Below are 16,624 nucleotides of genomic sequence, written 5' to 3'. Positions count from 1 at the left end.
TAATCAAGTCTTGAATATATCCAAGGATAACCACACAGTCTGGTGAATGTTGATTCTTGTGACACTGAGGAAAATGAGTTGGCATGTGGGAAGAGTCTGACTTTCGGTAAATGGCAGTTAAAGACAAGTACACTGAATTTAGACGACCAAACATCTATTTAGACCCAATCACCATCTCTTCAAAGTAAGTTACTACATAGTCCAGTTTGTTACATTCTCTATTCTCTAAAATAAAATATACATGTTCATGAAGATTTTGTAATTTTTGTTCACTTTCTGAAAATACTCATATTTATGGGCCAAAATACCAACAAATCTAAAAATTGATAGGTACTGTAGATGCAAAAATGTCATTTCAGTCTGTGGTGCCTTGCGTCAAGGAACTGTATTGTGGCCTTTCATGGCTTCCTGTTTCACTGGGTATAAAAATGTGGTAACATGCATGTTAGGTTCTGAACAAAAAGAGTAAAAACTAAAACAGACGACTAGATAAAGCTCAAACCAAGTTTATTCACCCACTGGTTCATGCAGCTGCAAAGACGAAGCATGATTACACAAGCACATTTATTTATAACCTCCTCCTTGGCGGGGGTCAACTTCTACACCTCTAGACAGCCAATACATATCTGTTAGGCAGGAACTTAATTGGTTCCTCTCACTTGTGTAGTCATGGACCTGCCTGATGCTAGAACCTTTTGGGGGTTGACGTGTACAGTGCATTCGGAAAGTATTCAGACCCCTTGACTTTTTCCAAATTTTGTTACGTTAGTCTCAAATGTTAATGACATTTCACATAAGTGTTCAGACCCTTTACTCAGTACTTTGTTGAAGCACCTTTGGCAGCGATTACATCCTTGAGTCTTATTGGGTATGACGCTACAAGCGTGGCACACCTGTATTTGGGGAGTTTCTCCCACTCAACTGCAATCCTCTCAAGCTCTGTCAGGTTGGATGGGGAGCGTCGCTGCGCAAGCAGGTCTCTACAGAGAATTTTGATCAGGTTCATGACCCGGCTCTGGCTAGGTCACTAAGGAGATGCGGAGGGAGAGATCACTCACTATTAGGGCAAAACATTTTGAAGGTTAAAACCACTGGTACAGTGGTAACCTTTCCTGGTAGAGGACCCAAGTGTACCTTGTCCCCACGCACAGTGAGGAAGATGGTTCCGGAGGCACAGAAAAGTCCAAGGGCCACAGTTGGAGAGCTGAGAACTTGGTTGCATCTTGGGCTCCAAATCTACATTTGCACGCCACCTCCATGTCAATAGGCAATTTGGAAGTGTTGTCATAAAAAAGCCCTTTATTGAGGGCAACCAATAAATGTGAACACTCAGTTAGCTGAACGGCCTTGTTGTATTGGAACCAGGTGCTATGGTCCGATGAGATAATATTACAGCTCATACATACTGTAAAATATGGTGGTGGATCTTTGATCTTAGGGGCTGTTTTATTTCCACTGGTCCTGAGGCACTTGTTGTGGCGCCCGCATGCTTCCCAGACGGAACAGTTAGTGCATATATTATGGCATTTTGTGACGTTTTTGTTCGTTTTGGACTTCGGCAAGTGTTCTTTCGGCTGTTCGAGCACACATTGTTTTTCTCAAGGTAGCTGAAGTCTATACACCCCCTCGTCGGCGATTGGTCAACAGTAGGTATTCCTTAATGAAGTGCCTTTTGTAATTTTTTCACTTGAGAAATATTGCACCAAACATCCTAGTCAGATGCAAAATTGTGCGGCTAAGATCACTTCTGCTTAAACATCAAAATTAATGACAGATTTCTTGAGAGATTAATTCTGATTAATTTGTGGAAGTGTATACTGGCTACGGCATCTCAAGATGGACAAACAGTACTATTGCCTGCTGCTTTTTTCTTGTTTTTCATGCAAAGGTTTTTTAAGGGAATATGTGACCACACTCATTTGGTTCGGCTAGCTGAGGTTGGATAGCTCAGGTCGGCTAGGCGCCAGCCGAATTGATGCATGCTGACGCCTTTAAGGTCCATGGCATCATGACATGAACTCTACCAAGTATCAGGACATTTTAGCCAAAAACCTGGTTGCCTCTGCCAGGAGGCTGACAGTGGGCCGCAAGTGGATCATCCAGCAAGACGATGACCCTAAGCACACACACAAATCCACAAAGTAATGGTTAATTGACCACAAAATCCACATTTTGCATTGGCCATCTCAAACCTGTGGTTCGAGTTGAAGAGGGCAGACCGAAGGTTAATTCTGTATGGAGGAATGGTCTAAGATCCCTCCCAATGTGTTCTTCAATCTCATAAAACTTTATAGAAAAAGGTTAAGTGCTGTTATCCTCACAATGGGAGGGTGCACAAAGTATTGAAAATAGGGGTGGCAATAATTTTGACACTTTTTTTTTTTTTTAATTACTTGGTAAAGAAATAGTTTTCTCAGCAATTGTATTAGAACAGTATCGCTAAAAAATATATATACATATTTTTTTTGCTCATCTTTATCAAGGGTGACAATTTTGGATGTGACTAATTCTGTAATCACTGATATTAAATTGCTGATTCTTTCCAGGGCACCATGGAGGAGAAGATCTATGACCGGCAGGTGGCCAAGCAATCTCTATCGTTCCGGGTGGTGGACCAGCAGCAGATACAGAGACACTTCACTCTGTTTGAACTGACAGAGCTTTACATGTTTGAGCCAGACCTGCTGGATGACCCCAACTCTGAGAAGAAGAGCAAGCGGATCACACCCCTGCTGCCCAAGGTGACCAAAGCTACAAATTAAACACACAAGACCATTAAATTCTCAATTGACCCTTTGCTAATCCCCACCTACCTTGGTTAATGTTGCAACCTCTGACAACATTTTCCCGGGAAGCTCAATTCCCCATTCAAGAAATCACCTCACAATATTCTCAAACTGTGTTTCTAATACACAATGACATTTAACACAGACTACCCCTTGCTCATCAGGAGACATTGTGTATGTTGTGGTGAAATGTCATGGAAATTGCTTAACGGGAACCTGGTGAAATTATGCTTTAGTGTAGCTAGCCACTGAATAGCTCTGAATTCACCATCAGCATATGCAGTCAAAGCTACAGTTGAAGTCGGAAGTTTACATACACCTTAGCCAAATACATTTAAACTCAGTTTTTCACAATTTCTGACATTTAATCCTAGTAAAAATTCCCTGTTTTAGGTCAGTTAGGATTACCACTTTATTTTAAGAATGTGAAATGTCAGAATAATAGTAGAGAGAATGATTTATTTCAGCTTTTATTTCATCACATTCCCAGTGGGTCAGAAGTTTACATACACTCAATTAATATTTGGTAGCATTGCCTTTTAAATTGTTTAACTTGAGGTCAAACGTTTCGGGTAGCCTTCCACAAGCTTCCCACAATAAGTTGGGTGAATTTTGGCCCATTCCTCTTGACAGCTGGTGTAACTGAGTCAGGTTTGAAGGCCTCCTTGCTCGCATATGCTTTTTCAGTTCTGCCCACAAATTTTCTATAGGATTGAAGTCAGGGCTTTGTGATGGCCACTCCAATACCTTGACTTTGTTGTCCTTAGCCATTTTTAAACAACTTTGGAAGTATTCTTGGGGTCATTGTCCATTTGGAAGACCAATTGTGACCAAGCTTTAACTTCCTGACTGATGTGTTGAGATGTTGCTTTAATATATCCACACAATTTTCCTCCCTCATGACGCCATCTATTTTGTGATGTGCACCAGTCCTTCCTGCAGCAAAGCACCCCCACAACATGATGCTTCCACCCTTGTTCTTCACGGTTGGGATGGTGTTCTTCTGCTTGCAAGCCTCCCCCTTTTTCCTCTAAACATAATGATGGTCATTATGGCCAAACAGTTCTATTTTTGTTTCATCAGACCAGAGGACATTTCTCTAAAAAGTACAATCTTTGTCCCCATGGCTTTATTTATGGTGGTTTTGGAGCAGTGGCTTCTTCCTTGCTGAACAGCCTTTCAGGTTATGTCGATATAGGACTCGTTTTACTGTGGATATAGATGCCTTTGTACCCATTTCCACCAGCATCTTCACAAGGTCGTTTGCTGTTGTTCTGGGAATGATTTGCACTTTTTGCACCAAAGTACGTTCATCTCTAGGAGACAGAATGCGTCTCCTTCCTGAGCGGATGCGCGGCTGCGTGGCCCCATGGTGTTTATACTTGGGTACTATTGTTTGTACAGATGAACGTGGTACCTTTCTTTTGATTTTCCCATGATGTCAAGCAGAGGCACTGAGTTTGAAGGTAGGCCTTGAAATACATCCACCGGTACACCTCCAATTGACTCAAATTATGTCAATTAGCTTATCAGAAGCTTGTAAAGCCATGACATTTTCTGGAATGTTCCAAGCTTTTAAAGGCACAGTCAACTTAGTGTATGTAAACTTCTGACCCACTGGAATTATGATACAGTGAAATAATCTGCCTGTAGATGTCCTAACCGACTTGCCAAACTATAGTTTGTTAACCAGAAATGTGTGGAGTGGTTGAAAAACGAGTTTTATTGACTCCAACCTAAGTATGTAAACTTCAACTGTATATACACTTTTGGAGCTAACTAGTGCTCTCAAATCGTATCCTGATGTCAATAGCAATGTTATGAATACCACTCATAACTTGCTAACAAGGTGTATTAAGTGGCTAGCTAACGTTAGAAACGTTTGGTAGTCAATGAGACTGAGAGCTAGCTAACCTGCTGAGCTATCAAACAATGTAACACAAGTATAATTTCGGATTTGAAAAATACTCCGCAACAGGCTCTGCATTTCAGAAATCACAGTAGCAAGTACTCCTGGTAAATTGTTCAATTATTTAGCCATAAAAAGTAAATAAATAACTGTTTTTGCCATAGCCCTCATTGGCTTTCATACGATTTAAATGTAAGCTTGTCTGAGGTGTTGGACATGACGACAGTTTCTGTCCATTGGAGCGCTGTTATTGGTTAACCAAAATTCTAGGGCTTGGCGAAGGGTGAATTAGTATTTTTACTTCAACAGTTTAGTAGGGATTGACATTGTGTGTCTGTTTCCCAGGACATCGTCCTGGCAGAGCTGCTGCAGATCTGTAAGGAGCAGATTGTCCGATACCATGAACACGAGTCCCTGCTGGACCACAAAGAGGAGGAGGAGCTCAGTGAGGCCGACCGCAAAGCTGCCTGGGCTGAGTACGAGGCAGAGGTAAAGAGGAACTCCTACACACATTATCTGACAAAACAGCTAAATATGTTTTCATAGACCGTGGTGAGCAGCCTCTAGTAATCTCACTCTCTCCTGCTCTCGCCTATGAACACTGAGAAATTATGGTTTTGAATCAATTGAAATCAATTGAATCAACATCCTTACTTGAATTCTCGTCTATATAGAAGTAAAGTAGTAATGATATATGCATGGTGTGTAAAAACAGGTGTATGTTTATCTCTCCTCTACGAAGGGTGCATTCTTCTTGAATAAGGCAGCACTCAGCAGCACCAACGTTCCCAGCCCCTCCACCTCTCGTATGGCCAACAGTCTGTCATCCCTGTACAAGAAGACTAATGAGCAGCTGAAGGTATTAGCCTTGTCTCCCCACCAGACCTGTGTGGAAATGAGTTGCTTTTCTCTAAAGTTTATGTTTGAGATTGTCTCTCAATAGATAGATGCCTCTCACATCAACATTTGAATGCGTCTCTCTCCTGAATGACAGAACATGATTAATGCCAGCCGTGACAAGGTCAGCGAGGCCATCAAGTCCCTGCATTCCTTAAAAAACCTCTCCATGGATGACTATGTGTTGCGCTTGGTTAGTCCCTCGTATTATATTACGTTAATATGATAATTATGTCTCCCTGAAGTAATGTGTGGGAGAAAATGTAATGTGCATTACGATGACATGTGACTTGTTTTTACAGTGGCACGATAACCCAAGTCTAGATGAGAAGCAGGTGAAAGTCCTGGCCCAGACCTGGAAAACCAGCAATGACAAGGAGCGGGAGCGAAGGCGAGCCTTATATCATGACCTTCTCTCAAAACAACAATCAGTAAGCTTCAATTGTCAACAACAACATTGTTCTAATTTTCTTTCTGCTTTTGATATTCCTTTGTAACTACTTAACCCTGCATCTTTCCCTTACTCTCCTCGACAGCTTACAATGTGCATCCAGACCATTTTGACCAGTAGAAAAACTGAAGTGACAGAGACTGCCACGGTCACCAATCAGACACCAGCCTTGACAGACTCCGTTAAGAAACCCATGCTGTGAGGCAGGAGAGACGTCTCTAGCCTCAGTCCCGTTCCACTAGAGGCCACTCTAGTCTAACCGCAGTAACTATAGAGGGTACTTAATCCCCCCCAAAGGGGTGATAGATGAAACATTTCCATTAAGGATTTCCTTTATTTTACATTGAAAATGAATGTATATGGTGGCAGGTAGCCTAGTGGTTAAAGCATTGGGCCAATAACTGAAAGGTTGCTGGTTCGAATCCCCGTCATTAATGGCTGATCCCTAGCTGTGAAGCCACTTTCTGAGGGTGTCTTATGAGGAGTAGGATATGCAAAAAAATTCACTATGTACATGTGTGAAATAGGACAAATGTAAGTACCCACCCTATTATTATTAAACTCTTACCCTACGAAGTCCAGAGCCTGCTGCTTTTCTGTTCTACCTAATCATTAATTGAATGCACCTGGTGCGCCAGGTTCTAAATCAGTCCCTGATTAGAGGAAACAATAAAACAAGCAGTGGAACTGGCTTTGAGGTCCAGAGTTGAGTTTGAGGATTCTATAGCAAAGATATTATGTTAAAGGGGCAGTGCAGTAAAACATTTGATTTTCCAGTTTTTATGTGTTTCCACACTGGGGTTGGAATAACACTCTGAAATTGTGAAAATTATGATAATGCCCTTTTAGTTTAAGAGCTTTTTGAAAGAAAATGCCTGGAATTTCAGTCTATTCAGGTGGGATTGAGTTTTTGGTCCATATCATGACATTACAATCTGATCTGATTATTCTGCCAATAACCAATCATCTTTGCATATGTATCCTCCTACTTTAGAAGGGTAAGCGGGGTAGGCTCCAGAGTGTAGACGATCCTATCTGTCAATAAGGGCTGTGTATGTAAATATTTTATATTTGTATCAACACACCCACATGATCAGACTGAACATTTCAATGGCAAAATGAGGCTCAGGGAAATAAATTATACAAAATATATTTTGGAGTTATTTTCATGATGAACACTGATTTATTCAATTTAAAGACTGCATTGGGGGCTTTAAATAAATATTCTGCCTTGGAAAAGGTTTTCCTATGTGATTTAATGGTGTAATTGTCTTTCTCTGATCCTATAATAAAAATCTGTTCATTTGTTTTGTCAAATGTTGTGTGGTTTTTGTTATGGTGATTTTTTTGCCTTGGTTATTACTTTATTTTATGGTTACAGTCAGAAATTAAGGTTTAATCAAACGGAAGAAAAACACAAATACATGTGCCACAATGGAGCAATTTGGCAGTTTACAATAACTAAAACTGAATTGCAGTGCATCTTACATAAGAACATTAAAAGAGAAACTCAATAAAAAGTACCTTATCTAGCTAGTGTCTGTTTAAAACCCTAAATAAGGATGGTTTTGTTTTTTAGCATTCAGTACATCTGATCTCCAGTAGTTGCTCGTCCTGCACTTTCCTTACTCCTGGTTGCTTATCCCTTGTAGGTGGCAGCCAGCTGGAGAATTTGTTTGAACCCTGCAGCTTGAGAGAACATTTCAGACATCTCATCTGTAGGGTTTGGCAGGCCACCGAGTATGTTGAATAGTCAGAACCTAGGATGAACTTGAGGGCCCTCTGGACTCAAAGGTCTGGCAGCACACACACACTTACATGCACCAACTTATTAATGGACTGATGAATTGTTTTTCTTCTCGCTTTGCTCTTTCTATATGTTTATCTCTAAGCTACCCAGGAAAGGGCTAAAAATAGCCCATATTAATATGTTGCCTTAGAAATAAGGTTCATAAAATCAATAACTTGCTAACATCAGATTACATTCATATATTAGCCATTTCTGAGACTCACTTATATAATTCCTTTGATACAGCAGTAGCAATACGAAGATACATAAGTTGATGTTGATGTGTCTGTTACTTAAACTCTGTAAAGCATTTATTTGGGCTTTGAGGTGCAGTTGCCTCTAATGAACTTATCCTCTGCAGCAGAGGTAACTGGGTCTTCCTTTCCTTTGACGGTCCTGTCATGAGAGCCAGGTTCATCATAGCGCTTGCTGGTTTTTAAGACTGCACTTGAAGAAACTTTCAAAGTTTTTCTGGATTGACTGACCTTCATGTCTTAAAGTAATGATGGACTGTTGTTTCGCTTTGCTTATTTGAGCTGTTTTTGCCATAATATGGACTTAGCCTTATTTGCTAAAAGACCATCTTCTGTATACCACCCCTACCTTGTCACAACACAAATGCATTAAGAAGGAAAGAAAATCCACAAATTAACAAGGCACACATGTTAATTGAAATGCATTCCAGGTGACTACCTCATGAAGCTGGTTGAGAAAATGCCAAGACTGTGCAAAGCTGTCATCAAGCAAAGGGTGACTAATTTTAAGAATTTAAAATCTAAAATATATTTTGTTTTGTTTAACACTCTTTTGGTTACTACATGATTCCATGTGTTATTTAATAGCTTTGAAGTCTTCACTATTATTCTACAATGTAGGAAATAGTATAAATAAAGGTAAACCCTTAAATTAATAGGTGCGTCCAAACTTTTGACTGGTACTGTAGACGAGTCAGACGAGTCCCAAGACCCTTGTGGCGGTTGTGGCAAAAACGGAGAACACCATCGTGTTCATGAGTCTCATCTTTCCATAGAGAGGTCATAATAGTTTTGTAGGCCAAACCGCTTAGACGATACAGACGGGATGTCTTATGGTATGATAAACACCACTCTAGCTCTGTCACCTTTCACCGCAGATGCAGAAGTGCGACATCAGCGGATGTGGTGGTTTGAGACGCGTCCATTGCAAAAACATCTCTAGCTTAAACTGACATATTTATGGGGCTATTTTATTATGCTAATTCTATTTTTACGGGGGGGGGGGGCATCGACTCTGGAAATTCCAAATGGTTTGCATAGTCAACTTACACACAGCACTGACACACACACTTAACCCACCAGACATGCCCCCAGGGGTCTTTTCAGAGTCCCCAGGTTCAGAACAAATTCCAAGAAACGTACAGTATTTTACAGAGCCATGAGTGCATGGAACTCCCATCTCATACAGCGCGAGTGAACAGCAAACCTGGTTTCAAAAAACAAATAAAGTAACACCTCATGGCACCACGCCTCTCCCCCATGTGACCTACTTGTTGTATGTACTGACATGTATGTGTAACTGATAGATGCACGCAAACTACATGTTTTTAAATGTATGTAGAGTATTTTGTCTGTAGTGTATTTTTCATTATATTTCGGACCCCAGTCAGAATAGCTGTTGCCATTGGCGTCATCTAATGGGGATCCAAATAAATCAAATCACTGGGTAAAAACTGGTTGAATCAACCCACTGTGCATACACTGGTTAAATCAATGTTTCCACATCCTTTCAGCAAAATTATGTTGAAGCAACGGGGAATAGACATGGAATTGACGTATGCGCCCAGTAGGAACGTCATTTGAACCCAAACCATCAATGTGATGACGTTAAATCAACCTGGGAAACGAATTGGATTTGCAAAAAGTCATCAATTTAAATGACCTGGTGATTTTGTTGTTGTTGAATTCACGTTGTTACCCTACCACTGGTTGGCTATTGAATGAGCGACGGATAAATGGTAGCCTAATATTTGTTGCGTAGCAGGAATAAATCAGTCATGTCAGGAGACTGGCGCACTTAAGTTTTAGAGTATTTTTTTGTCCCTCACGCACCTTGGATAAATGAGGCCCCAGGACATTTTAGCCAAAAACCTGGTTGCCTCTGCCAGGAGGATGAAACTTGTCCGAAAATAGATCTTCCAGCAAGACAATAACCCCAAGCACACATCAAAATCCACAAAGAAATGGTGAATTGACCACAAAATCAACATTTTGCAATGGCCATCTCAGTTTCCGGACATGAACCCCATTGAAAACCTGGGGTTTGAATTGAAGGGGGCAGTCCATAAACACAGACAAAGGATATCAAGGATCTGGAAAGATTCTGTATGGAGGAATGGTTTAAGGTCCCTCCCAATGTGTTCTCCAACCTCATAAAACATTTTAGAAAAAGGCTCTGTGTCATTAGCCTAGCAGGGGGAGGGTGCTTGAGTAGGGGATCAAATCATTTAGAACAACTTTTTTAAAAATGTTTTATTTTTATTACTTGTTAAACTAAATCTCTTTCTCTGAGCAATTGTATAAGTACTTTTATTTGTTGTTACATACAATATACAGTTGAAGTCAGAAGTTCACATACACTTAGGTTGGAGTCAGTAAAACTTGTTTTTCAACCACTCCACAAATTTCTTGTTAACAAACTATAGTTTTGGCAAGTCGGTTAGGACATCTACTTTGTGCACGACACAAGTAATGTTTCCAACAAATGTTTACAGACAGATTATTTCACTTATAATTCACTGTATCACAATTCCAGTGGGTCAGAAGCTTACATACACTTGTTGACTGTGCCTTTAAACAGTTGACTGTGCCTTTAAACAGCTTGGAACATTCCAGAAAATGATGTCATGGCTTTAGAAGCTTCTGATAAGCTAATTGACATAATTTGAGTCAATTTGGAGGTGTACCTGTAGATGTATTTCAAGACATACCTTCAAACTCAGTGCCTCTTTGCTTGACATCATGGGAAAATCAAAAGAAATCAACCAAGACCTCAGAAAAAAAACTGTAGACCTCCACAAGTCTGGTTCATCCTTGGGAGCAATTTCCAAACGCCTGAAGGTGCCACGTTCATCTGTACAAACAATAGTATGCAAGTATAAACACTATGGGACCACGCAGCTGTCACACCGCTCAGGAAGGAGATGCGTTCTGTCTCCTAGAGATGAACATATTTTGGTGTAAATCAATCCCAGAACAACAGCAAAGGACCTTGTGAAGATGCTGGAGGAAAGGGGTACAAAATAATCTATATCCACAGTAAAAAAACATAACCTGAAAGGCCGCTCAGCAAGGAAGAAGCCACTGCTCCAAAACCACCATAAAAAAGCCAGACTATGGTTTGCTACTGCACATGGGGACAAAGCACATACTTCCAAGGTTGTTGCAAAATGGCTTAAGGACAACAAAGTCTCGGTATTGTAGTGGCTATCACAAAGCCCTGACCTCAATCCTATAGAAAACTTGTGAGCAGAACTGAAAAAGCATGTGCGAGCAAGGAGGCCTACAAACCTGACTCAGTTACACCAGCTCTGTCAAGAGGAATGGGCCAAAATTCACCCAACTTATTGTGGGAAGCTTGTGGAAGGCTACACGAAAAGTTTGACCCAAGTTAAACAATTTAAAGGCAATGCTACCAAATATTAATTGAGTGTATGTAAACTTCTGACCCACTGGGAATGTGATGAAAGAAATAAAAGCGTAAATAAATAATTCTCTCTGCTATTATTCTGACATTTCACATTCTTAAAATAAAGTGGTGATACTAACTGACCTAAAACAGGGAATTTTTACTGGAATTGTGAAAAACTGAGTTTAAATGTATTTGGCTAAGGTGTATGTAAACTTCTAACTTCAACTGTATCTCAATATTTGTATTATTTATTTTATACAGTCTATTTTGTTTTATTTTTTGCACCTTACGTGGATTAAATTATGTATATTATTTTTGCATCTCGGCCTCTTTGGGCTATTCCTTTTCATTATCCCTTTTTATTATTCCTTTTCACTATCCCTTTTTATTATCCCTTTTTATTATTCCTTTTCATTATCCCTTTTTACTATCCCTTTTTATTATTCCTTTTCATTATCCCTTTTTATTATTCCTTTTCATTATCCCTTTTTATTATCCCTTTTTATTATTCCTTTTCATTATCCCTTTTTATTATCCCTTTTTATTATTCCTTTTTATTATCCCTTTTTATTATTCCTTTTTATTATCCCTTTTTATTATCCCTTTTTATTATCCCTTTTTATTATCCCTTTTTATTATCCCTTTTTATTATTCCTTTTTATTATTCCTTTTTATTATTCCTTTTTATTATTCCTTTTTATCATCCCTTTTTATTATTCCTTTTTATTATCCCTTTTTACTATCCCTTTTTATTATCCCTTTTTATTATTCCTTTCTATTATCCCTTTTTATTATTCCTTTTTATTATCCCTTTTTATTATTCCTTTTTATTATTCCTTTTTATTATTCCTTTTTATTATTCCTTTTTATTATCCCTTTTTATTATCCCTTTTTATTATTCCTTTTTATTATCCCTTTTTATTATCCCTTTTTATTATTCCTTTTTATTATTCCTTTTTATTATTCCTTTTTATTATTCCTTTTTATTATCCCTTTTTATTATCCCTTTTTATTATCCCTTTTTATTATTACTTTTTATTATCCCTTTTTATTATTCCTTTTTATTATTCCTTTTTATTATCCCTTTTTATTATTCCTTTTTATTATCCCTTTTTATTATCCCTTTTTATTATCCCTTTTTATTATTACTTTTTATTATCCTTTTTATTATTACTTTTTATTATTCCTTTTTATTATCCCTTTTTATTATTCCTTTTTATTATCCCTTTTTATTATCCCTTTTTATTATCCCTTTTTATTATCCCTTTTTATTATTACTTTTTATTATCCCTTTTTATTATTACTTTTTATTATTCCTTTTCATTATCCCTTTTTATTATTCCTTTTCATTATCCTTTTTATTATCCCTTTTTATTATCCCTTTTTATTATTCCTTTTTATTATTCCTTTTTATTATTCCTTTTTATTATTCCTTTTTATTATCCCTTTTTATTATCCCTTTTTATTATTCCTTTTTATTATCCCTTTTTATTATCCCTTTTTATTATTCCTTTTTATTATTCCTTTTTATTATTCCTTTTTATTATTCCTTTTTATTATCCCTTTTTATTATCCCTTTTTATTATCCCTTTTTATTATTACTTTTTATTATCCCTTTTTATTATTCCTTTTTATTATTCCTTTTTATTATCCCTTTTTATTATTCCTTTTTATTATCCCTTTTTATTATCCCTTTTTATTATCCCTTTTTATTATTACTTTTTATTATCCCTTTTTATTATTACTTTTTATTATTCCTTTTTATTATCCCTTTTTATTATTCCTTTTTATTATCCCTTTTTATTATCCCTTTTTATTATCCCTTTTTATTATCCCTTTTTATTATTACTTTTTATTATCCCTTTTTATTATTACTTTTTATTATTCCTTTTCATTATCCCTTTTTATTATTCCTTTTCATTATCCTTTTTATTATCCCTTTTTATTATCCCTTTTTATTATTACTTTTTATTATCCCTTTTTATTATTACTTTTTATTATTCCTTTTTATTATCCCTTTTTATTATTCCTTTTTATTATCCCTTTTTATTATTCCTTTTTATTATCCCTTTTTATTATCCCTTTCTATTATCCCTTTTTATTATCCCTTTTTATTATCCCTTTTTATTATTCCTTTTTATTATTCCTTTTTATTATTCCTTTTTATTATCCCTTTTTATTATCCCTTTTTATTATTCCTTTTTATTATCCCTTTTTATTATCCCTTTTTATTATTCCTTTTTATTATTCATTTTTATTATTCCTTTTTATTATTCCTTTTTATTATCCCTTTTTATTATTCCTTTTTATTATCCCTTTTTATTATCCCTTTTTATTATCCCTTTTTATTATTCCTTTTTATTATTCCTTTTTATTATTCCTTTTTATTATTCCTTTTTATTATCCCTTTTTATTATCCCTTTTTTTTGGCTTTCTACCAGTGGTGTAAAGTACTTAAGTAAAAATACTAGTACTACTTAAGTAGTTTTTAGGGTACAGTATCTGTACTCTACTTTACTATTTTACAGCAGTGGTAGAATTGTGAGACAGCAGAGGAAGTCACGCCCTGCGTGAACACTGAAGGCATTGTAGAGGTAAAGTGATTGCACTCATTTCTCTTTGGCTTCCTCTAAACAGACACACATCTCTCAGTGGACACGGCCATCAGAAGACTGATTCAACAGGGTTCACTGGACTGATGACAAGGATGCAACAGTATTGGACCACGGAGAGAGGTACTGTCAACTTTCTCATGTTTATTTTTGTTCTACTAGAAATTGAACATGGTAGCCACGGGACCAAAACAGCGGAGAAGTTGAGCCTCACACTTAGTTGTTGTGGAAATTGACCTACTATGCTGTTTACTTTCTGCATCAACATTATATTGATGTGGACTTGTAATAAAATGTGAAAAATCCTTCCTGTAAATTGGCTCTGGCTATTTTTGTTAGATTTTTACATGGATTGAAAATGTCCCATTGGTAAACCTATTTTTCTATCACTCATACTGTTGGTCAGTTTTGTAAAGTAACCAGAACATATGATAGTAAAGTGATTATTTATGCCCTCTATTTATGCCTCTCTAGTGGTTGTAAAAATGTATACAGGCAGCATCGGAAGAGGAGAGGAACGTAATTAAATGCCTCAACATAATGTAGTGTTAGTTTCACTTTTCAGTCTCTCTTGCTGTCTTTTCACCTTCCAGCACACGCAGTACATTTTCCATACCTTTGTCTCCCTCCCTTTATTCAAAGGTCTAACTGGAGGCACAGACAATATGAGTCTGGAGTCAGGGATGAGTAATCTGACATGTGATTGTCCCATCGACAGCTTCAAGCACAGTGTGTTTCCTGCTACGTACCTGCTCATCTTCTTCCTGGGCCTAATAGCCAACAGTGCCTCCCTCTGGGTCTTTCTGAGCATGTACAGGAGGAGGAGGAGCATCACCATGGTCAACCTGTACATGGTGAACCTGCTGATGTCTGACCTCATGCTGGTGTGCTCTCTGCCCCTGAGATCAGCATACTACCTGCTGGACTCCCATTGGCCGTTTGGGGACCTCACCTGCCGCCTGGTCTCCTACGTATTCTATATCAACATGTATGGCTCTGTCTACTTCCTGCTGGCCCTGAGTGTCCTCCGTTACCTAGCTGTATCACACCCCTACACCTTCATGAGTCTGGAGGGTGGATCCTGTGGTTGGGGAGGGTGTCTACTCATCTGGATATTTGTGTCCCTGGCCTCTACACCCCTACTGAGTATTGGGACTATCCAGGAGGGGGAAGAGCAGACCCGCTGTCTGGAGCTGGGCAGCAGCTTGGGCACCATCATTCTTCTGAACCGTGCTGCCCTGGTGGTGGGCTTTGCCCTGCCCTTCACTGTCATCTCTGTCTGCTACATATGTGTGCTGCTCAGCCTGAGGCAGTGTAGGGCTGGGGTGGAGGGGATGAGGAAGCCCTCTACAAGAAAGTCTTGTGCCCTTGTCATCCTCGGTCTCTGCATCTTCCTGATCTGCTTCCTGCCCTATCATGTGGTGCGAACCCTCTTCCTGGCAGCAGAGCAGAATGTTCAACTAAATGGCTGTGAGGATTCTTGCAGCTACCTCCAGGGGATTCGGAAGGCTGCCGTGGTAACGCTCTGTCTTGCAGCGGGTAACAGCTGCCTGGACCCGTTCCTTTTCTTCTTTGTGGGAGAAAACTTCAGAGATTTCTGCACAAAAAAAATTGGGAGGCAGAGGAGAGTTATTGACAACACAGAGAGACCAAGGATTCAAGAGCTGCAGCCCATAGAATTAACAGTCAATTTATAATAAACTTGGCACTTTAAGCTTATCAAAAATGTTGCATTCACTTTCACATTCAAATAAAATGTACACCTCGTCTATAGATGGATGATTTGTAGTTATAAAATTCCTGTAGAGCCAAATTGTTTGTGGATTTATAATTATGGGATCATTGAAAATAGGTTTATGATGAGGTAGTCCTGGGTCTTCTTCAAAAATGGTGGCTTTTTGACCAGCCAACTTTTTTAAATGATTGAACTTATTTTTTTAGTTAAAACCCCTTAACATTATGAATCAACATATATTACAGCTTAATGTATTTCGATATTTTTTCCACATTAAATAAATAAATGCCTGCCTGCCTGCTGAAAATCTTTTCCTGTGCGTGTGTAGGCAACCTGCCCCTCCGAAGCATGGTCTAGTACAGTGGTTCCCAGCCTTTTTCATTTACTGTACCACCAACGGAATTTTGCTCTGCCTGGAGTACCCCTGTGGATAGGCCAAGTACACCCATCCTAGTACCCCTGGTTGGGAACCACTGGTCAAGTAGTGTGATTCAGAAATTAGGGAGTTTTTTTATTAGAGAAGAATGGATTAACCTTTTCAATGCTAGTTAAGGAAACTATAGTTATCACGTTTCACATTGGATTTATTAACTACAAAAAGGTAAGACGTGTTTTTATTTTAATTCTGGTGCTGCTCTGCACACACATGCTTGTTAGCTGGCTGGTCCAACATTAAGCTAACTCTAGGAAGTTCAAAGACATTCAGTTATTTCATAGAAGCCGCTCCTCTGTAGGTATAGTTCTGTGAGCCTAATAATATAATGCATGTCATAACAACA

General features: G+C 38.2%; 2 protein-coding genes across 3 annotated transcripts in view; both read left to right on the top strand.

Annotated features, from left to right (window-relative positions):
* LOC110533809 (transcriptional regulator ATRX) overlaps positions 1 to 7,360 on the top strand; it is a 46,360-nt gene extending 39,000 nt beyond the window's left edge. For both annotated transcript variants that reach the window (XM_036990206.1, XM_021618336.2), the window contains 6 exons: positions 2,547 to 2,741; positions 5,041 to 5,184; positions 5,438 to 5,554; positions 5,690 to 5,785; positions 5,895 to 6,023; positions 6,129 to 7,360. In XM_036990206.1, coding sequence (XP_036846101.1) covers positions 2,547 to 2,741; positions 5,041 to 5,184; positions 5,438 to 5,554; positions 5,690 to 5,785; positions 5,895 to 6,023; positions 6,129 to 6,245 — 798 coding nt within the window. In that variant the 3' untranslated portion in view covers positions 6,246 to 7,360. The remainder of the gene's footprint in view (positions 1 to 2,546; positions 2,742 to 5,040; positions 5,185 to 5,437; positions 5,555 to 5,689; positions 5,786 to 5,894; positions 6,024 to 6,128) is intronic.
* A 6,637-nt stretch (positions 7,361 to 13,997) lies between these two features.
* LOC110533808 (cysteinyl leukotriene receptor 2-like) lies at positions 13,998 to 16,341 on the top strand. Its single transcript, XM_021618335.2, has 2 exons — positions 13,998 to 14,233; positions 14,753 to 16,341. The coding sequence occupies exons 1-2, from the start codon at positions 14,197 to 14,199 to the stop codon at positions 15,805 to 15,807; spliced, it is 1,092 nt and encodes a 363-aa protein (XP_021474010.2). The 5' UTR covers positions 13,998 to 14,196; the 3' UTR covers positions 15,808 to 16,341.
* Positions 16,342 to 16,624: the final 283 nt, after the last annotated feature.

This window comes from Oncorhynchus mykiss, chromosome 10 (assembly GCF_013265735.2).
Source record: "Oncorhynchus mykiss isolate Arlee chromosome 10, USDA_OmykA_1.1, whole genome shotgun sequence".
Taxonomy (NCBI): Eukaryota; Metazoa; Chordata; class Actinopteri; order Salmoniformes; family Salmonidae; genus Oncorhynchus; species Oncorhynchus mykiss.
The sequence above is the reverse complement of the archived record's forward strand: the minus strand, read 5'-3'. Positions and strand labels throughout refer to the sequence as shown.

Coding starts and splice junctions, on each gene's coding strand:
- LOC110533808 (XM_021618335.2), top strand. CDS start 14,197: ATGACAAGGATGCAACAGTATTGGACCACGGAGAGAG. Junction 14,234..14,752: donor GTATTGGACCACGGAGAGAG/GTACTGTCAACT, acceptor CTTTATTCAAAG/GTCTAACTGGAGGCACAGAC.